This window comes from Gymnoscopelus braueri (genome assembly GCF_963280865.1).
Source record: "Gymnoscopelus braueri genome assembly, chromosome: 7".
Lineage (NCBI taxonomy): Eukaryota > Metazoa > Chordata > Actinopteri > Myctophiformes > Myctophidae > Gymnoscopelus > Gymnoscopelus braueri.
Window position 1 is genome coordinate 38,704,435 of NC_137608.1, and position 23,106 is coordinate 38,727,540.

The following is a 23,106-nucleotide window of genomic DNA, read 5'->3' on the forward strand; positions in this document are numbered from 1 at the left end:
GTACTTAAATTACAAAAGTAAAAGTACTCATTATGCAGGATGTCCCATTTCACAAGTTTTCAAATGTATAAATTGTATTAAAATCTTTTTGAAAATAGCAGATCTACAAGCTTACAATGTGTCACATTGCGACACATTGTGAGCTTGTAAATTGGCTATTTTCAAATGGCTGAAATGTATATAGAGCTGAAGTGGTTACTGTATGTATTGTAATAATAATCAAAATCTACAAAGTAACTAACTAAAGTTTTCAAATAATTATAGTGGATTAAAAGTATAATATTTGCCTCTGAGATGTAGTTGAGTAGATGTAAAAGTACTGAAAAATGGAAATACCCAAGTAAAGTAAAAATTACTCAAAATTGTGCCCAAGTACAGTACTTGAGTAAATGTACTTAGTTACTTTACACCACTGTCACTCTCTGTCTGGACATGTCTGGACTTTGGATCGATTGTGCGCCTGCGCACAACGTAGTTCGTCTGCGTGTCATGTTGATGAATGCTAAAACTAGGTAGTCAACATGTCTACCGCTGCTGCTCAACACAACAATAACGAGGAAACGGGACTCCACGGTACGTACTACCGCACACTTAAATCCGCGCGTTTGGTATCAAAATGTGTTATTTGAATATTGTTACGTGATTGTACGTGCATTGCCTGGGACTATGCTGTAATTAAGATGTTATTGTTGGAAAAGTTAAATCGCGGATAGAATTTCCTCTTCTTCTGGGCGGGGCGGAGAGCAGTGTTGCCAGGTTTTGTGAGAGAAACAAGTAACCAGGTCTTTGAAAACAAGCCCAAAAGAAGGAGCCCTTTAAACCTATATATTTCGGCTATTTTCAAAGAAATCTTGGAAGAAAATGTGAAAAATGTATGAAAATGTTTGAGAACCACTGGTTTAAACAACACTACACAGCAAGCCCAAAATAAGCAACTGCACTTTAGAAACAAGCCCAAAAAAACCGCAACCCCCACAACTACCAATATTTACAACCAACTTCACAGAAAAACAAGCCCGAAGTCGCTTATAATAAATGGACATGGCAACCGTGGCTGAGAGTGATCTTAATACACGTCATCGTAAATCCTCCAATGGAGTTGCGCTGAATGTTTGATTGATTGGAATGTCAACCAACCACAGTTATACGAATCTGCGGTGGGAGGGGCTTTAGCCAGAGTAATAATAAAAAAAACAAGTTTCAGACAAAAGAAATATTGCCAGTCGTGGAATTACTGTCAATGATTAGTGAGTAAGCGTTTTTATTGTAAGAATTTATATGCATTTTTCATTAAGTAATGATCTCCAGGATCAAAATGTGTCGAAGAAAAGTAACGTAAATAATATTAGAATATCATGTCCTTTTGGCTAACCGGATGACTCGCCCCAAAACACGCTCGCCCCATTATTTTCGCAGACCAGCGGTTCTTGTATTCAATTATTGTTTTAAGGTTAGAAATAAATTTAGGGTTAGGCATAGTTTTACTGAGGTTAAGTTTAGGAATAATGTTGGGTTTGACACCGTTTTACTGAGGTTACGTGTATGAATAAGTTTAGGTTTAGTTTAGGCATAGTTTACTGAGGTTACGTTTAGGAATACCAGGTGAATACCGCCGGATTTGCCCCGGGGCGACTGTGTTTTGGGGTGAGTGTTTTGGTATTCGTATTTTTGCACTGGCCAAACCCAAAGTGGGACATGGTCTTCCTTTTCGTGTATGTCCTTGCATGCACCCAATACTATTTGTGCACGACTCTATTTAATTTGAAAGGAAGTTTAAAAGGCATCGAGCAACACTAAAAGTAATCTATAACTCGAAATGTTTCGGACAGATCTGTCTGAAGCATGTTTGTCCAGCGAATCGCGATTGTCCGAAACGCAACGAAGCGAGAGGTTTGTTTACATGTTCTACTTCCACTCAAGGAACAGCGACCCGCAGCTCATTCTCTTTGTGTTATGCAATGGCTCACAGGGGAATGGACCTCGTACGTGACTATCACAGTGGATCATCATACTGTATAGCCGAATCACTGTATTTAGTATCAATTATATTTTTGTGGGCTCAAAAATGTGTAGTCTCACATCATCACACAAGGTTTACATTCTCTCTGAGGATTGCATAACTCCCCTCCCTCCACCCTGTCTGGAAATAGGAAATGTGCAACCCATTTCTGGGGCAGTGGCACAAAGAGAAGAGATCTATGCTATCTTGAATGCAGTGCTAGCCTAGTAAGCCTACACATGCAAAAATGAACGAAAAAATGATATGTTCATTTGGGCTGATTTTATTGATGACCAAAAAAAATCCCTTTTGCACTGTGTTTTATGTATTGATACCCTTGGACCAAGACTATCATATTTAATTGAGTCTGACTTTAGCTTTCATATCATAAATGTGATATAAAAATCAAAATTGATAAAATAGCCTACATCTATGATAGTCTTGACCCAAGGCTAATGTATTGTCAAGATTTGCAGAAATTAACCCTGACCTGTGCTTGTGCATATAGGGTCCTGGGTGGAGCTAGAGATGAATGGGAACAACACAGGGACACAGGGTGTTCAGCCCAACCCTTCTGTTGGAGCCACCATAGACCCACTGAATGGCAATACAGGGGAGAGTCAAACTCCACAGACCGTGGACCACGTGGTATCTGAAGAGATTGACGAGAGCTTGGTCGGTGGATTGGAGCATGTGCCATCGTCGTCCTCCATCCACAACGGAGACATGGAGAAGATCCTGCTGGATGCACAGGCTGAGTCTAGCCGGAGCAGCTCTGCCTGTAATAGGTAAGGATGAAAGGCAGAGAATTTTTTTTGTCTTCCCAATAGAGCATTCTTTTCTGTCTATATTCTTTATTTGTTTAGAATTTGTTGTGTATTTTTTATTTTTTCTATAATGCCTCAGTCCCCACAGACCACCCAGTCCAGAAGATCAAGATGAGGGTCAAATCATGTTTGATGTAGAGATGTCAAGTGCAAGGGGAAGCCAGGTAAAACACAACAGAAGTCAACTTTTTATTAATTCATTAATTTATTATTATTAATATTATTTTGTATGCCCTAACCTTGAATTTAGCTCACTATTACACTGTTAGACACACTGCCATTATGTTTCTCTTTATCTGTAGTCAGAGGATGAAGGACTAGATAAAGAGGGAGATGAAGATATCCTGATGGAGAAGGGGATAGACTGGGTGGCAGATTGGTCCAGCAGACCAGAAAACATTCCTCCAAAGTAAGTCAAATTTATAATACTGTACACAATACACATGGAACAAACATAACTACTCACATTTGGTTGACGTGGTAAATAGCAGTATTTACTTCATACATCACTAAACCGATTATTCAGAATTTGATAGATTTGTATTTTGGATCGATTAATCAATTATTTGGTTTAATTGTTTCAGCTATACTATTACACTCACCCACCATTCACTGAACAAATATTGCTTGTAGTGGCCAATTGTCAAAAGAACAATTCCATTGCGTTTCTTATGGTTTAGTTATCAAAAAACATTGACACATTGATCCTACTGACAGGTGAGTCAGTAGGATATGACAGCAGTGTCAACACAGAAATGTGTGTGGGGAGGAATCAATTGGCATAACGACTAAATTGGGGAGAAAAAAGGGGCAAAAATAATTGGTTAATCTAAAATAAAAAAATAAAAAATAAAAAAACAACAACAAACTAAATATGCTAAACAAGAAAATTATTAAACTAAACAAATAACTTGCAAAAGAAAATACCTGTTTCACAACTAATCTAAATAAAGCTAAAATCTAGAATATTCTAACAATATGATGTATTATTATTAAAAAAAACAATTAAAAACGTACAACAAATAAATAGCTCCTACATTGCTTTTATCGATTGTTTAACTAACTCATTCATTCTTTCAGGGAGTTCCATTTTAAGCATCCCCGACATTCATCATCTCTGAGTATGAGAAAGAGCGGGGTTATGAAGAAAGGTGGCGTCTTCTCTGCAGAATTTCTCAAAGTCTTCATTCCTTCCCTGCTCATCTCTCACATTATTGCTCTTGGCCTTGGGTGAGTCCGATTTTACACACACCACAGAGAATGAGAAGAATCTGTGCGCATTGTAATATAATCATTTTAACCCATTAAGACCTGAAGCCGATTCTACAAATGTCTTCTAAATCCCAACAGTATTCTGAAAAATGTATGTTTCTATATCAGTGGTGCTCAAACCTTTTCATGTCAAGGACCCCCAAAATGATATGCATTTGGCCGCCGACCCCCATCTCAAAATATGTTGTTCCAGGGACCCCCAGAAGCAAAGATTTGAGTTAAAAATGATCGCTTTAAAACAATATATATTGATTTGCATATATTCACGATTTAAAAAAAATAGCAGATCTACAAGCTCGTAGCGCGGCACTCTGTCCCACGATATGAGCTTGTAGATCTGCTATTTTTGAATAGCCAAAGTGTAAAATAGTGCTTTTTAGCTCAAATCAAAAAATGACACAGATGCGTTCCAGGTCTTAACACATTCCATGCCAGACGTTAATCTCATAATGTACTCACTAGTGCCAACGTGTTATTGTTGTTTTTTGTTTTTTTTCACGTCGCCATAGACCTTGTTAAAATCCTTAAGATTGAGCTGTGCACTGTTTGTAAACATCGCGGACATCTCACTGCTTCTACCAGTGAAGACCATGTGTCAAACGGGGCATCCATGTTGTAGTTAGAACGGTTTACGTTAAACAGTGATATGGGAGGAGAAAAAACTACAAGGAGAAAATGGAGTTTCAGTTTCGTCATTAGAACGAGGGCCGACGGGATCGGCAAAACCGGATCCCAAATAATTCCGTTTCCGGTGGTGCTACCAGAAACGGAAGTAGATCAAAAATTTCCGAAAGTGTACTTTTGGTGAAATCAACGCGAACCGGCGGTTCGCGTAGATCTACGCGATTGGCACGTGGCGGCTTTAAATAGGTTCGCGTAGATCTACGCGATTGGCACTCAATGTGTTAATGGGTTAATAATAATTGCATGGTTTGATTTGTGGATTGGTTAGATTTCATGCATTTTGTGTATTTGTGTTTTTTCACAGGGTTTACATTGGAAAGAGAATTGCCACACCCTCCACCATTTCGTACTAAATAGGAAAAAAACAAAGCAGTGCCTGTGTGTGGTGTCAGAGTTGTCCTATCTACAAGTTGTTGAAACAACCTCATGTGGTCAAGTCCTCTCTCTCCCTCTGGCTCTATACACCTACATTTCTCTTCATGTTTGCATTTAGTTCTGTCACAGTCTAGATTTGGTTCTAGGACACATTGCAAAATGTTTTTGCACTGCTTCCCATTCTGGCACTGGATGAAAAATATCACTATGGAATATTTTGCATTGACTCAAATTCAGTCACTATCAATATCAGAGTCTAAAAGTTAACAGACCCTTCCTGCATGAGAGAATATTACTGATCCTGTCAAACAAAACCTAATTTGATGTCAGGTGGCCTGGGAGTTTGGGATTTATTACTTCCATGCTGATGTTTTTGGTGGACTTATTGGAAATCTGGCAACCTAATCCCAGTGCAATTTATGTGAAAAGGAGGCCAGCTGCATCTCTGCCTTTAGTGTCCCAGTGGGCAGAGTGCTTGAACCAAAAAGATGCGGACATGTCACAGAAGATAATTCAGTTGAGTTTGAGGGTAGCGGGGAGCTTATTGCATTGACCTTTTATGCTCAATATTCATGGAAGTTATAGGGAGCAAAAATGTTGCTGCACAGTGGGATTAGTTTTTCAATTCCACACCTTTTTCCTAACAGAAGTTGTATAATAATGGTGGTCAAGGGTTGATTTAGAAGCTTTATGTTTCTTTGTTGAATGTTGGGAAACGTAGACACTCTGATCCAGTGTGTAGGCCCAAAGGTTTCTGGTGGGGAGTATAGATGGATGAATATTTTAATGGAAATCACTGGCTGGATGATAATTTAAAAAGCTAAGTATATAATATCTTTTATTTTATTTTATTTTGCCTACATATCTTTTTCAATAACACGCAATACCACAACCGTGGCAACGTGCCAAATTTGTATGTCATTCACCTCTGCACATGGGTGATATACTTTTTTCTCCTAAAATGTTGAAATATTTAAATATATGTGAAAATAATTCAAGCTGTGACCTTCCCCTAAGAAACTACACCTCTGTTTTACATTGTATAATTTGTGTATTCATTATCATATTACTTACATGTGTAGCATATCTTAAACATTGTGGCAATGTATTTGTTGCTAATGTCTGTTTTTTGTTGTCTTGTTGTTTAACAATCGCCATTTTAATTGCTCAACTGGCAGTGGTAGGTATGAAAACATTTTGGGGGCCTCATTTATGAAAGTGTTTTTTGACTTTATCCTAGAAGCCATCATATGATAATTTCGAAGGACATGGTGGAAAACATGACAATTATTATAGCAGTCATGTCTAGAATTAGATTTGTTTATAATGTAAAATCTATTCAATCTGATTTTGACATCAAGACAACTTTTTGGCATCGGTCACAACTGGCTTGGATTTGGTCATGAGCACAACATTTGCACATTACCAACTTTTATGAATGAGGTGCCACCTCTCCTGTTGAATTTAACTGCTTTCTGATTTAAAGGAGAAGAGGAACATAATTGGTGTGTTGAAGATTTGCTTGCCTCTAATCCAGATTGTTGCATGCCTTCATCTTGATACTAGCACATTTATAGCGTAGATCCTAGATTCATTGGGTTGTATAAGCGAGATCAGTTTTATCATTTTAATTTTATATGCATTGTTATTGCTACTTTTTATACAGCACAATATACTGACTATTGCTTGTATGCAGGGCAGGGCCCTCAGAAATTCCAAGTATTATTCAAGCAGTGATAACGGGTAGCAAGAATTGAGGGTTGTGTTAATATCATATAGGTACAACTACATTGTAATCTTGTTCAAAAACTAACATTAAAATGTAAAATTCCTCAATGTTCTACAGTACTGTCTTCCTTATTCTCCGAAGTAATTAATGATGTACGTTTTTAGTAGTAGCATGGGGCATCGTTTACGACCCATAGTTTTGTTGTTGATGCATGGAGCCAAGCCCAGGGATAATCGGGCCCTTTTCCACAATCTATACTGCTGTATTATACTGTGTTATACTTTTAGCATCATTGTATAGTCGTACCACTGTACTTTTTGCAAACTGTTAATAAAGTAGGCTATTCAATCAATCAATCAAATTGCATGTACTGTAGTGTATACTGCAGAAAACAGTAAAGGAACAACATTATTGTAGGCTAAATTTACTAGATTTCCCCAAAATCGAATGGTTATTTCCATCCATATAAGACCTGCTATGGCGCATTAACTCAGTTCCCATTGGTCTGACTGATTGACTGTCAAATTGGCAGAGCAGAGAACCTGTCAGAAACAAACAGATGGCATCATGTAAGATCAAAATAAAGCATGGGTTGATTCTCTGTCAGAAACAGATGACATGTGAAATAAATAAAAAATAAACATGATTTATTCTCTGAAACAGATGACATGTGAAATAAATAAAAAATAGGCAAGGATTTATTCTCTGAAACAGATGACATGTATTAAAAGATCAAAAATAAAAGCATGCATTTTATATTGAGCACTGGGGCGGGGCACTGCGCATGCCTGATGGCTTTTGTGGCTCTCGTCTCGTGCTGTTGGTACCCAGTGTTGCCATGTCTACTTATTATAAGCGACTTAGGGCTTGTTTTTCTGTACAGTCGCTTGAAAATATCGGTGGTTGCGGTTTTTTGGGCTTGTTTCTAAATTTTAGTTGCTTGTTTGAATGTTTAAACAAGTGGTTGTCTCAAACATTTTCATGCATTTGTCCGTGGGCCCCCCCATCATCAAGAATATTTTGTGACCAGGGACCCCTGTATGAGATTTGTGGTGTTAAAAATGTTTCAAACACATTCCAAATGTCTTGCTTATTTCTCTCGCGAAATTTGGCAACACTGTTGGTACCTCTGCCTTTCTGGTCTTGAGAGACCTGGTAATTCATAAATAATACTAATAGCAATCATAGATAATAACGCCTACAGCCTTGCAGCGTTAGCAAAAAAGCTTATTTTGGCTGACGTTTTTGATAACACAATAGTACAGTAATATACGGTGTATTATAGCCTATACTGCAGTGGTGTAGTAGATTCGCCCTGGGCGTCGACTGGCCATCCATCCAAGTAGTGTTGCCATGTCTGCTTTATTATAAGCGATTTTGGGCTTCTTTTTCTGTAAAGTTGCTTGTAAATATTGGTAGTTAGTTAGTTAGTTAGTTAGTTGCGGTTGCGTTTTTGGGGGATTTGTTTCTTATTTTGGACTTGCCTCCTAAATGTTGTTTAAAACAGTGGTGTTTCAAACATTCTCTTGTCAAGGACCCCCACATTAATGTTTTTGTCCCTTAGCCTCCCCATCTAAGTATTTTGGATTGTGACCCCTGTACCAGATTAGTGTTCAAATGTTTCCCAAAAGAATACTCTCAATGTGTCACTTTTTTTTTGAAAGATTTATTTGGAAAATAGCAGATCTACACGTTTTGTAGATCGCTATTTTTGAAATATCCGACGCTCATGTGGCCTATGGACGCTTCCTGGGGGCTTGTTTTCATAGACCAATAGTTGCTTATTTCTCTCGCAATATCTGGCAACACTGCATCATCCAGGCAGCAGAGCATCCATTGCTTTCACTGGTACTGTAGCTAACCGTTAGCATCCATCAGGAGGCAATAAGGCACAGCTTGTGTGTGTCGTCAAAATGTCGGGTTACCAGGGAAAGAAGAACATTCCACGCATTACAGTGAGTATTGTGTGATTTTGTATATCTTTTTCTCTTGCACTGACGATGTTTTAAACTAAATATGCTGCAAAATATCACATCATGGTTGTTGCTACTATAACGCTAGCCAAGTCTGTACGGATACAGGATAGGTGGGCACCAATGAAGAGTGGGCACCTCGGTGTTAAATTGGCTATTCTTTTCCAAAATGTTTAACAATAATATATTTGGAAAATGTTTTTAAGTAAAGTAAAGTATACATGATTAGAACATGCTTAAATATTCGACAATTAAGGTCTAATATTTCTGCAATTCCTACAAATTGCTACAAAACCTGTATATCCAGTCATTTTGGGCCATAAACAAGAAGTTGAAATGTAAGTCTGATAATGATGTAGGCCTACCATGCATGTTCACATCATGCATACCTTTTTCAAATGTTTTATTTTGTTATATTTTGGACAAAATAGCCAATTTTACATTGAGGTGCCCAGATGTTCATAGTGCCCACCTATCCTGTATCCGTCTGTACCATCCACCCACCCACCCATCCATTCATCCATTCATCCATCCATTCATTCATTCATCCATTCATTCATTGATGCTGTCATCAGCTTAGCTGTCACATCGCTGCCACGCTATCACTGGTTTGCACAATGATCCGACTTAATTGGTAACACAAGAAACGCAGGTTTCTGTTGTCATTGTTCATGTAATGCAACGTCCGACTAGCTGGCTTTCTCTTTTTTTTTTATCGCATCTAATTTCGACGGCCTGGTTTACCCTGCTATCCAGCCTGCGTCTTTAATTTGTAGCATTGGATGAATAGTAGGCTACGTTTAGTTAACAAGTGTGTAGACAGGTTCCATCTAATCAATTAGTCGGGGAGATTGATTGGATAATGTGCGACATCCATTTGTGTGTCCAGCTGCCTGGGCTCTCCATTGATCTTCATGGTCATAGCAGGCAGGCATTCTGCATTAATTAACGTTTAGTGTAGTTAAAATGGGTTTGGGTTGCCATTCCCATTCCCTCAGATCCTATTACACATTACCTGAGGGGATTTATAATTCGTTTCCTAGCTTTTATTTGAAGAATTTAAGCCAGCTCAGTGTCCATCCACCCAACACAAAGCCAAGGCACTGCTTTTAGGCCTAACAATCGGAGGACATCACGGTTGTTAAAAGTAGTAAAACCTCTTCTGTAAAGTAGGTCACAGAGGAACACCCACCATAGCCCATTCCTTCATGCTTTGATCATAAAGCATTTATAGCCTGAGTGCATGCAGCTAAGGTAGAAGAAGGCAGTTTAGTATAGGAGGCAAATTTATATGGATATATGACCAGAACACCCATCTATGTTGTGACACTGACAGGATAGGCAGTGATTTCTTCTTCTTGTAAATAACTGTCTGTCAGAACTTCATCCAACGTTAAGGAAGTTTTATCTGCAGTAGATATATACTGGCAATTCGGCATTATTCCTCACAAGCTCCTGGTACTCAGGCGATAGTTTGGAATGTAGCACAAACTGCAAACAAAGCATTTTAACATGGCAACCAAAATGATGTTTTTTTTTACCTGAACAGTCATGAGTCATAACTGAGTTAATTCAGTTTACCTGGCCTCAAGGATGATATCATAGACATCATGGCACTAAACTGTGGGTTTCAATTTCAAATGTGCTTTTGCTTGATTAAGCATACATAATGGATATAATGATGATAATACCATTATACTGTTGATGGATATAGTTGGTTCCTGCTTGTTGAGTATCAAGTACAACTGTACAACTTTTTTAACGTAACGATTATTCAAAAGAGTTTCAGAATTAGATGGTAGAGGAAGGAGAATATTCTTATAATTAATCTAGTTACATAGCCCTATAAAGAGTAAAGACCACAGGGCTTAAGTTGTATGATTTATGCAGTTTGAAGTTAATTTGCAATTCATTTTATGATAATAGTATATTGAACCCCTAGGGCCTTTTGAACAGTGAAAAGCCTGCATTGACAATTGACTTGTCATGTTGTTTAAACTTAAACACTTCAGGACCATGAGGATATTAGTTTGAAGAACTAGAGTTACATTGTAAGGCAAGGCAAGTTTATTTGTATAGCACATTTCAACAAGAAGGCAATTCAAAGTGCTTTACATAAAACATACTGTGCAAAGCAGGAATTTCAGGGAGGCCACGAAGGCCATGGCCCTCGTTGCCCCTCAGTTTGGCCATGTGCCCCTCAAAAAATAGCATGCCCTGAGGCCACAGTGGCCTTAATGCCCCACCCACACTGCCCCAGCTGACTGTACCACTTTCTCCTATTCTCTTTCTTGTCAATATGCCAGTGTTTCTTTCTTGTCATGTACTGTAGACACCAGGGTCTTTTGTTGAGATTCAGCAGGGCTGAGCATGGATCAGATAGTCAATTCCATCATTTATTTATTTAATTGCAGATAGTCTACATTTGAAATAATCCTTAACCCTTAAATTCAATTAATCATTTCAATGGACTAAAATCTTGTTTTATTTGATGGACTTCCTGCCCTGGAATTTGGCCTTTTTGCCTTCAAAAAATTGACAACACAAAAGGCCAAGTGGCCTTGCCCCTAAAATGACGAAATTCCAGGCCTGGTACTGTGTATTACTGTAAGTGCATTAAATTGCATTAATCCTTCAATTGACATTTTAGGGGTTGTTCTATAGTCAGTAGTGCTATTTTGATCACACAGACAGCACAGAAAGCATCTAAATTTAGAGTTAGGCTTTATGTCATGACCCACTAAGGGCCTATTAGATCACATCAATACATCCAGTGCATCCATTTAATGTATAAGCCCCATCTCTATGTCCATCCACCCTGACCATTAGTGACTGGACTACATTGCACTCATCTTAGGGCACGTTTCCTCCTGTAGGATGGGGAGTAAAGCTCCACCCAGGGGTGTCACGATTATGACATTTTACTTGACGATTAATTGTCATACAAATAATTGTGATTAACGATTTAATTGCGTTTCTGTCGTTGAACATTATGGACCATTATGAATTTAAAAAAGAAATTTCTGTTTGTCTTTTAGGCTTCGTAAACAAAGGGTGCACGGGGCAGATATGACAACTTACATCATTTAATAACTTGAATAACTTTATACTATCACATGGTGACGCGTTTTGAGTTTGTAGATCTGCTAATTCCACTAACCATACATTTGAAAAAATATGAACATGGAAATTGATTATGACAATTATCCAAAAATAGAATAATTGCGATTAGGCGATTTTGTAATAATTGTGACAGGCCATTTTGGTCCTTTTGGATCCTCTCAGAGTTAAATGAACACTGAAGATTTTACTGGGTGCTTTAGGTTCTAGGTTGACCTGCTGTGCTCTCCTTCCCACTCATAAAGTTATTTATGAGTTATCTTTGCCACTCCACTGTTCTTGCATCCATTCTGCATTCTCCATTAACCCTTGCCTCTTCAAGCCCTGTCTAATTTGTCTCTGAATGAACCACATTGGCTTAATGATCATTTCCCATAATTTCTACATGGGATAGCTGGTTCTCCAGTTAACAGTAGTAAACAAGAATGATCAATATAATGTTTATTATTATCTTCCTAACTTCAGACAATCTCCATAATGGTCTTATTACATTAATTGATTTCATTACTCATTACTCATTGTTGCATTTTGTGTTACTCTTAATGTATTGAACAGTATACTAGACTTGTTTGTGATGAGTAATGTCACCTCCTTCTTTAGAGTGACCGTCTCCTAGTCAAAGGGGCGAGGATAGTTAACGATGATCAGTCATTCCTGGCAGACATCTATATAGAGGATGGAGTCATAAAGTAAGTTCATCACATTTCTTCTTGGTTTCATTTTCTTGAACCCTGCAGATTTAATTAGGTGATAGCAGTGCTACAGTATGATGAACACAATTTTCCTGTAGGCCACTATAAATACAACCAGTGCTGCTAATAGTGGTCCATTATGGCCTGATAGCCTAATTATCAGGAGCTTTATCAGGAGTGTGTGATTTCCTCTCTTTGCTGGTGTATGCCCCTGATCAACTGAACAATAATACATAATTTGGCTGAGAATGTGAAGGTATGTAAAACCCAGCCAGCGACTCAAAGTCTTAAAAAACAAATGTGCAAAAACATTTTTTTTGAGTGATAGCTTGTAATACCAGCATTACAAGCAGCATTGGATCTTTAATGTGCTGTGACAATAGTTTCTGTTTTTATACATTGATATACCTTTTCACATGAGGAATACTTGTGTATATTTGACAAAGATATATCCCTTCCTACAGTATCTATTAGCAGTAATTAGACTAGTACAGTATCATAAACTCTGAATCCGTCTTCCTCATTCTTTCATAAAGCCACTCGCCTCTCATTTCACATCTTTCATTGCTCTTGTCTCTCTTTCAGGCAGATTGGAGAAAACCTGATTGTCCCTGGGGGAGTGAAGATCATTGAGGCCCATGGGCGCATGGTGATCCCCGGGGGCATTGATGTTCACACACGCTTCCAGATGCCCGACCGAGGCATGGTCTCAGCAGACGACTTCTACCAGGGAACCAGGGCAGCATTGGCTGGGGGAACAACTATGATCAGTATGTACAGAACCCGAGCGTCCTTATTCTAGGGGCATTCATTGAAAATAGCCAATCTACAAGCTCACAACGGCTATTTTCACCACATAGATTTGGTGTAGAGGGGAAAAAGGAGGGGGCCTAGTATAGTCCCATGGAGGAGTCCGGTCAATTTAGGATTTAAGTGGTTAATCTCAAGACAAAAGAACTCTTAGCATTTCTCAAGGGGCATTGTCAAGCAGCTTTTATGAAACACAGTAATCCTCTTCCGAGCATGATATCTCTAGCAGCAAATGTGCATGTGATGTCAAGTGTGTGATTGCATTTTAACTGTGTCGACTGTGCACACCAAAGCCCACCTGTACATCTCTTGTTTACAGTCGACCATGTGGTGCCAGAGCCTGGTGTGGGTCTGACTGCAGCCTTCAACCAGTGGAGGGAGTGGGCAGACAGCAAGTCGTGCTGCGACTACTCCCTGCACGTGGACATTACTGAGTGGCATAAGGGTATCCAAGAAGAGATGGAGAGCCTGGTGAAGGACCATGGTATGTATGCATACACCCATCTGTCTGAGTTCATGCCAGGACACATTATATAGCCTAACCAGTATTTTTCCACATGACTGAACAAACTGCTATTGAGCTGACAACCCCCCACAGCTCTTCTTTGTTTGTTATTTAACCCGGATAGTTTCATTGAGATTTAAAAAAAAAACATTTTCAACAGAGTCCTGGCCAAGACAGGCAACAACATAATTTTAAACACAGTTACAGACAGAAAATTCAAAAGGAGATAATAATTAAATGATTAAATGAATACATTTCTAGGAGTCCATTTCATAACCACATCAATGAAAAAACATTGACATATTAAGGAATTATTTTTATTTGAATTGAAAAGCATTTAGCAAAATTAATCAAGCTCTGATAGGGCAGCAGTGGACATCACTATTCCGATGGTGGAAAGCTGCTATTTGTAAAATGCTTTGAGCACAAATTACACAATGTGACTAATACTGACTATTCAGCAATAATTTTGGTTTGGTTAATAGATTGCTACAGGGATGACATCTTTTTGTTGGCTGACATTGAGCTATCGGATATTTCCATGGAATGCTTTTATTGGATTATGGATACATTTAGGCTTATGATATTCACGATTGGCTTAACAAGATAATCTCCACAAATCAACACACTGTTGACTGTTCAAAGTCTTTCAAACACACGTCATTTATATAAGTTTTAAAAAAAAGCACAAGCTTTAATATTCACGGTTGACATATTGCTGAGTGTAATTTATGTTGTAGAACAAAACCTGAAACCCTTACAGGCTTAAATTAACTACAGACCTTATTTTTTGGCTGATATTCACCCCATGGTAAAAAGCATTGGAAATCTTTTAGGTAGAACAATGTAAACTCACTTCTGGGTTGTAGGACTACAAACTGTAGCATTCTATTGCTTGGGTTTCTTTCATGGCTTTCATTTGTGGAATACTTTTTTATCTGCACATATTCTTACTGAGACTGCAAACGACTTGCGATCTTGATTGCATGTAAAAACAACAACGTATAAAATCTTATTATGATCAAGAAAATGCACAAAAAAGTAATCGATTTAATCGGTTTATGAAAAATGATCGATAATCAATTTGATTTTGGGGGACATTTTGAAATTGTGGTTGAAATCTTCTAAAAATAGAGAGAATAGCAGATGTACGGATTGTAAGCTTGTAGATCTGCTATTGCTCGCTATTTTTGTGCGACACTGTTGTAAGACAAAGTATTAAGTAGGGCTTAAGTGAATCATATTAGAATGTTTTCGCATCGATTCGTTGATATTAAAAAATATATGCTTCTCGATTATTTGATTAATCAAAAAAGTTGATAGAATAATCGCTAAGAAAATTATTGATAGTTGCAGCCCTATAGTTGATTCTCCGGATTCTGATTCAATTTAACATTGCAAAATCTTTGCTCTGAGCTTAAATCACTCGCTCTTAACCTTTCTGGTATGTGGTTTATATCCTTCTGTTTTTACTTTCCTCTTTGTTCTGTCTTTTCATCCCTTTGCGCTTCTTATTTTATCCTTGGCTGCTTTCTGTAATTTTCTATCTGCAGGTGTCAACTCTTTCCTGGTCTATTTGGCTTATAAGGATATTTTCCAACTTTCTGACTATCAGGTATGCTTGGCTAATGTATCGCTATTAAATGGACACTGGAGGCTCTCTTGTCTCTCTCTCCGCTGCTTAGCTTTCTTCGACGTTGGCAGGCTAACTTGCATTCTGACCAGACTATACCTGTGTCACAATTCTATACAACAGTATAATTCTAATCCTGTTTTGAGTAGCCCATGTTCACACAGGAAAAATAGCAAAATATAGTTACTTTCAAATGCCTATATTCAGTACATTCTAGAATCACTGGAGTTTTAAGTGTGGTGTTGATGGACATTATTGCCCCACAACGTGGAAGGGAGTGAGCTGTTGACAGGAAAAGGGTAAACGAATCAACTCATGCTGTCTCAAAAGAAGATCGGTAAAAAGAAATTAATTGGGGGGGGAAAAATCGGCAAGTCGTTTTGTGCTACATGCCGCTTTTGAATTTGGCGTTAGTTAAGTTGCAGCTCAATAATGACTGGAAGAGACCTGTGTCATTGTTTGTGCAAAATGGTAGTACGTGAATTACCTGCATATTACTAGAAATCATCAATTATCATCAATCATCACAAAACTAAAAACCACAAACTCATGAGGAACTATAAAAACAAAACAAAAAATTGTATATCTACTAAATAGAATTATTTTCATGCAGTATATAGTATGTAATTGAAACAGTTTATATACAATCACTCTCTGTAGATGTATGAGGTCTTCAGTGTCATCAGAGACCTTGGAGCCATTGCACAGGTGCATGCTGAGAATGGGGATATCATTGCTGAGGTAAAAATCATTCAAATCTTTAAAAAATATATTGCATTTATACTGTATATTGATATAATATCTGTATTCTTTTTTATCGTAATAACATTGTTCGTATTTTGGGTCTTTTTAGGAGCAGCGCCGCATTATGGAGATGGGCATCACTGGTCCAGAGGGCCATGTGCTCAGCCGCCCAGAGGAGGTACTGTACCATATAACTGCCATTAATCTCTGAAGTCTGACCTGCCCTCTCTTACATCAGCTCAATGAGCTTTAAAGTGCTTAGAAACTCCAACCTAAGACGAAAGTAATCTGATAATGGATACAGTATCTAAATATATTGTTTGTTTGAATAAGAATCAAATGACCTGAGACCAGAGTAGTTCGGTACTGTTTATAAAACAGCCATGAGTCAGTCAGAAAACCAGCATGGCAGCCAAATAGGTGTCTGGCTTAATTTGTGTGTGGTCTGTCCCGCTCTGCAGGTGGAAGCAGAGGCAGTGAACCGCGCCGTCACTGTAGCCAATCAGACAAACTGCCCTCTCTACATCACCAAGGTTATGAGCAAGAGTGCTGCGGATGTCATTGCCCTTGCCAGGAAACGGGGTGAGGGAAAAAACTAAACTTGGCTCCATTTTCTTCACGGCTAGGTCTTTTGGGATTCTATATGCAGTCTGACTTTTGACATTTTGACACTTGGGGTGTGGGGTGTGTGTGGCCTGTCTATTGTAATAGGTGCTGTGGTTTATGGAGAGCCCATCTCTGCCAGCCTGGGCACTGACGGCACCCATTACTGGAGCAAGAACTGGGCTAAAGCTGCAACCTACGTCACCTCTCCACCCCTCAGTCCGGATCCCACCACCCCCGACTACCTCAACTCTCTGCTCTCCTGGTAGGTGCTCCAATGGCAGGGTCCTAAATATAGCTCGATCACCATGGTAAATGTGTTTTATATCCACGCAGCCATATTTCATCCTCACCGTCATCTATCTTACCAGGGTGCTGAATACAGTACAATATATCGAGAGAGAAAAATTGTCAATTGTGAAAAAGATGCTTTTTACATGCTTAAAGGAGGTCGAAATTATTTTTAGACCTTCAAAAATAAAAAATCATAAATTTTCTTGAATGTGTTTTAAATCATGTACACTCACATAATTCAAATGGTTTCATAGGCTTAGAAAGAGCGATTTCATTCTGCATAGCATGGGTCACACTGCCACATTCAGACCATAGACAATGCCGCTGCCATATTGGTGAGAGCAAGTGCATGTATGAGGGGCAGCTGGCCATAACTCCACTGCAAGAAATATGCCTGACTTGTACTGTATATACCTGAAACAAAAACTTTTTTCTGTTTTTAAAATCATTACTGTTATTATATATGTACGATAAGGTGTTTTTATATGAAAACCCAACATCACTAGTTTAACTACATGTCTAACATTTGTAACAAGCCAAACCACTTGACAATCGGTTGAGAATTCTGTGAGTTATGATTTTAATTGTGGAGAGACATCCTGCTCCCATAGACATACATGGGGCAAACATAGCCTGGTAAAGCCCCTCCCTCCGGAAAATCTCATTTGCATTTGATTTCAGGAAGGAGTCTGGCATGAAGGCTTGTTTAGCTTTTTGTCGTCGTCCACCAAGTGGACGAGCCTATCAGCGTCCTTAGCCTGGTAAAGCCCCTCCTCGCTCATCGTTCTGTGATTGACAGCGAAAGTCGGCCAATCAGGTGGCGAGTTCGAGTGAACCCGAATGGATCCGAGTGCAGCCGACCAAAATGGAATGGCAGCCATTGTTTTTTGTGCGTTGTTTTTACTTTCGGTTTTAAAACTTTATAACGCTCTCAACTTCTTTTTTGAGGCACGGAATTTACTTTTAAGATATCGTTTGGATAGAATTTAGTTGTTTAACTTCATATATGTGGTCAATTAATCATGACAGAGCCTACTTAAAAATAAAAATTCAGAGAACCGGCAGGGGCGGGCAGTGACACGCATGTATCCGAATAAGGCAACCTATTTTGGGCATCGCCGTCTCAAAAGTCCCGTTGCGTCACAATAGTCTGGAGGTGGTGAATTGCACTGCTGATTAGCTGAAGGGGAGCAACTGCTGATTGGCTGAAGGGGTTGTCAGTCAACGGTTTTACTCCCGCGGTCCCGCCCACAGTCAAAAACACACACAAGCCTTCATGCCAGACTCCTTCCTGAAATCAAATGGAAATGAGATTGGAAGGGAGGGGCTTTACCAGGCTAGGACAAACAAGGATTAGGAGGCACGGTTTGCTCTCACCAATAGGGTGGCCCCGTTGACATATCGCTCCGAGCAGCAGCAGCCAATACGGTATCTATCTACATGTATATGCTGTATCTATGGTTCAGACCATGTTCAGCATAAATGCTAAAAGCTCAGCTGCACCTTTGCCAATAGGTGTCAGTATGGAGTTAAAAAATAGCTGTTGTAGTTGAAAATGATGTACATCTTTTGTTTTATTGCCCTATCTATGAGGACATAAGAGACATCCTTTTTAGTAAAAATGTCTTCCATGTTAATATCTTTTGAGTTAGATGATTATGAAAAACTTGAGGTATTATTCAGGAAATTAGCTTTTGTTGTGGCGAATTGTATATGTCAAGCTTGGGAAAGAAGATAGAACACTCTGTATAAATCTGATCTGTAGTATATTGGAATGTATTACCCAGTATGTAATTCAAACACGTTGTAATTGTAAAGTGGTGTCTTATAACCCCATGAGGGTTGGGCACTTTGTGTGCAGGACACGAAAATATAATATGATAGTAAAATAATCAATCAATCAATGTAGAACGCAGGAACCTTTCTTGGAAAATCAGTTAGTACTTCTTTAAGTTTATCTCCTTTTTCTCCAGTGGGGACCTGCAGGTCACCGGTAGTGCTCACTGCACTTTCACCACCTCTCAGCGTGCTGTGGGCAAAGACGACTTCACCATGATCCCAGAGGGTACCAATGGAACCGAGGAGAGGCTGTCCATCATCTGGGACAAATGCGTCGTAAGGGAGAATACACATACACAGTGAAATCCTGCCTGGCTGTTAAATCACTTTCAACCTGGCGTCCCTATTTTTGGCATGTCATTATAGGTCATTAGGTTAAAAAGAAAAATAAAGATAAATCTACAAACTCGCCATGCGTTGCATCTTGTAGGTCGTGACACTGTCATACAATGACGTATAAAATTGGCTTAAACTTAATTAGCACTCTAACCCATTCTTTAACCCATTAAGACCTGAGGTTGATTCTACAAATGCCTTCTAAATCAGTAGTTCTTCTCACCCTTTCAAGATTTTAGCAGATGTACAAGCTCGCCGCGCGGCACGAAGTGACGCACTGTGAGCTTGTGCATCTGCTATTTTTCAATAGCCAACGCAAAAATCTAAAATGACACGGATGCTTTCCCGGTTTTAATGGGTTAAGAAGACACATTTATTTCTACAAGGTTCCTAGCATCAAGTGTACTGTACCTGGGTGTTACTGACTAGGATTAACAAATACATTTCATCTATAGTATAATGTTTAAAACGTTATCCTCTGTCCCACAAGGTGACTGGTAAGATGGACGAGAACCAATTTGTGGCGGTGACCAGCACCAACGCCGCCAAGATCTTCAACTTGTATCCCCGCAAGGGCCGCATTGCCGTGGGCTCTGATGCTGACCTTGTGCTGTGGGATCCAGATGTTACCAAGATCATCTCAGCCAAGACCCACAACCTGGTGAGATTTTAACAAATGTTCGCTCCTCCTCATGGTTCTCAACTGGTTTTGAGACTTGAATTTTATTGCCAAACCACACCCATGACTAATTCAGGGCCGTTTACCGCGTAGCGCCTTGGCACAGTGCGTAGATTACATTGGCGTAGATTACATTGGCCAATTGGCATTGGCCACGCCTCCACGTCTTCTCATTCATTGCCAGGTATTAATTAATTAATTCATCCGCCACTGCCAGCGGTTTTACCTTTTTTATGAGTCTTTTTAACGAAAAATATATAAACCCGGATGTAAGCAAACCATGTCTCGGTGGAAGGACGAGTCTCTCTTCCTTCCACCGGAACAAAAATATTGTAACCGCGATCAGTCAGTCCGTTCTGCAGTTATCAGCAGTTGAATATGGCTAGTTTTCACCAAAAAACGCAGTATGGGTGAAGAAATCTCAGCTAGATGTGTTTTTCTAAATCTGATAACAGACGGGGTGATTTATTTTTGGATGACATCATTTTCGGGTCCTATCGTTCTCTGGAAGTCAAAGCATCATTCATAGGTTGGCGAAGCGCGCCCTCTAGCGTAATCACTAAAAACATGATTTTTTTAAATGGACGCAATATTGCAAGTGTTGGATTTGAAATGACGCAATATTGCGTCTTTGGCAGTCAATGTGTTAAGTTAAGACAATAATTAAGACAGATAAGTCCTGGCGGTAATTAAGACGTGCATAATAGGGACCCTGACAGTGTACAGGACAAGCTCTTTTATTGTCTTACCTTTGCCTGCCACCCTTCTACATCTCTGTCATCAGAGCTCTTCACTTCTCCCCCACAGGCTGTGGAGTACAACATATTTGAGGGCACTGAGTTGCGTGGAGGTCCTCTGGTGGTCATCAGCCAGGGCAAGGTTGTGTTGGAAGAAGGTAACCTTCACACCACAGAGGGCTGTGGGCGCTATATCAACCGCAAGCCTTTCCCTGACCATGTGTACAAGAGGATAAAGGCACGCAGCAGGGTGAGTCCTTTTACCACATTGTAATCAGCTGAACCATGCCTGGAATAGTGTTCCATATATGAATTGATGAGTATAAATGATGAAATGACCTCGACCAAAGATTTATCAAATACAATATTTTTTATTGAAAACTACAAATAATGTTAATATTATACAATTAAAATACATATTTTTGACTGCTGGGTTAACAAAATCAATTCAAGATTCCTGTTGATAATTTGTGATGAGCATTTACCATACCATTGCCTTATAATGCCATCATTTTATGGTCTAAATTAGTTGCATAGATTAACCAAATAACCAACAACAACAAATATTTAATGAAAATATTTGTTAGTTGCTGCCATAATAAGCGTCCTACCCAACAGATGTTGAATAACATAAATTGACTGATGAATGTCTATGGCCTTGGACACACAGCTGACAGAGCTGCGAGGAGTTCCCAGGGGTCAGTATGACGGCCCAGTGTGTGAGGTGACCGCGACTCCCAAAGTGATGTCCACGGTGTCCTCGGTGAAGACCTCCCCTGCCAAGCAGGAGCGGCAGCAGGAGCAGCAGCACGGCGCTGCCAAGCCCGGCCGCAATCTCCACCAGTCTGGATTCAGTCTGTCCGGTGAGTACAGTTACAGTACAACACAGAACTGCAGGCAGTCTTGAGTTGCCCAGTGTTTGCATCACCTGCCATTTTTGCAGACCAATTAGTCCAATTATTACCAGACGGTCGTTGTACTTAAGTACAATTTTGAGGTATTTTTACTTTAGTGGAGTATTTCCAATTTTCAATACTTTTACTTCTACTCCACTACATCTCAGAGGCAAATATTGTACTTTTACTCCACTGCAATTATTTGAAAACTTGAGTTACTAGTTATTCTGTAGATTTTGATTATTATTATAAAACATACATTACCCACCTCAGCCCTATATACATTTCGGACATTTGAAAATAGCCGATCTACAAGCTCACAATGTTTTGCGATGCGAATCATTGTGAGCTTGTAGATCTGCTATTTTCAAAATATTTGTGTACATTTAAAAACTTGTGAATTGGGACATTCTGCATAATGAGTACTTTTACTTATATTTTGATACTGTAGCAATACTTTTGTACTTTTACTCAAGACATTTTGAATTATTTTTCCACCACTGCAGACGGTCAATATATCTGTCTAAATCTCTTAAATCACAGGTGCCCAAGCCGACGATAACATTCCTCGTCGTAACACCCAGCGCATCGCCGCTCCTCCCGGTGGAAGGTCCAACATCACCAGCCTCGGCTAAGCTCTCGTCTCTGTGAACCGGGGCGTGGGCAGCGAGAGACCAGAGGCCGTTTGTTTGCAGCGCTGTCACAGCTATAGTGCCAGAGGTTGTTTGTTTCATCTGGGTATTGAAACAGCCTCTGGCACTCTTGACACGCCCCAACCCACAAACAAGCACTCCATCCATTTTATGGGAACACACTGCTATGTCATTTAATGTAAACACCATTGCGTTATGTTTTGTTCTAACTTCCTGCCATATTCCATTTTCACCTCTACGGAAGAGTCAAGTGAATCGTTGAGAATATGCACTGGTGTTGGAGTTATACTACCTGCAAAGTAAAATTATGCATTAACATTTTTAGGCTATAGAATCTTATTGCTTATTGCTCACCACTTTGATTGAATACTTAATTAGTCAGAAATGTACAGCATGAGGTACAGTCAGACATTTAGGCTAAATGTCTTTTTGCAGTATTTTAACCAGTGTTGGACAAAGTATATACTCAAGTAAATACTCAAGTATTCAAACGTATAAATTACGAAGTACATTTTCAGAAATGTTCAGAAATAGTCAAAATAGCAGATCTACAAGCTCACAATGTGTCGCAGCGACGCGGCTATTTTCTCTATATTTGAAATAGGACTTAAGTGCCGTGGGTTAATTCATAATATATTTGTGTACGTTTCGGTCCCAAGAGTCCCTTCCTAGAAATGCAGTGGAAGCAAAAGTACAATATTTCTAT

The 23,106-nt window shown here is 39.2% G+C and overlaps 2 protein-coding genes across 3 annotated transcripts; both read left to right on the top strand.

Moving 5' to 3' along the window:
- Window positions 1–490: 490 nt before the first annotated feature.
- On the top strand, window positions 491–6,995 carry bnip3la (BCL2 interacting protein 3 like a). 2 transcript variants are annotated; one of them, XM_080433132.1, is made up of 6 exons: window positions 491–573; window positions 2,508–2,787; window positions 2,906–2,990; window positions 3,129–3,235; window positions 3,907–4,056; window positions 5,087–6,995. In XM_080433132.1, the coding sequence occupies exons 1-6, from the start codon at window positions 522–524 to the stop codon at window positions 5,133–5,135; spliced, it is 723 nt and encodes a 240-aa protein (XP_080289258.1). In that variant the 5' UTR covers window positions 491–521; the 3' UTR covers window positions 5,136–6,995. The 2 variants fall into 2 exon arrangements, with proteins under 2 accessions (XP_080289258.1, XP_080289259.1); XM_080433133.1 differs by lacking the exon at window positions 491–573 and adding an exon at window positions 1,155–1,247.
- A 1,804-nt stretch (window positions 6,996–8,799) lies between these two features.
- dpysl2a (dihydropyrimidinase like 2a) lies at window positions 8,800–22,738 on the top strand (the record flags this gene model as incomplete). The annotated part of the gene is made up of 14 exons (XM_080432984.1): window positions 8,800–8,841; window positions 12,580–12,668; window positions 13,257–13,441; window positions 13,801–13,965; window positions 15,540–15,601; window positions 16,280–16,360; window positions 16,473–16,541; window positions 16,825–16,945; window positions 17,075–17,231; window positions 19,234–19,375; window positions 19,926–20,096; window positions 20,922–21,101; window positions 21,522–21,714; window positions 22,291–22,738. 14 exons carry the CDS (start codon window positions 8,800–8,802, stop codon window positions 22,380–22,382), a joined length of 1,749 nt encoding a protein of 582 aa, XP_080289110.1. The 3' UTR covers window positions 22,383–22,738.
- Window positions 22,739–23,106: the final 368 nt, after the last annotated feature.

Coding starts and splice junctions, on each gene's coding strand:
- bnip3la (XM_080433132.1), top strand. CDS start 522: ATGTCTACCGCTGCTGCTCAACACAACAATAACGAGGAAACGGGACTC. Junction 574..2,507: donor CGAGGAAACGGGACTCCACG/GTACGTACTACC, acceptor TTGTGCATATAG/GGTCCTGGGTGGAGCTAGAG. Junction 3,236..3,906: donor CCAGAAAACATTCCTCCAAA/GTAAGTCAAATT, acceptor TCATTCTTTCAG/GGAGTTCCATTTTAAGCATC.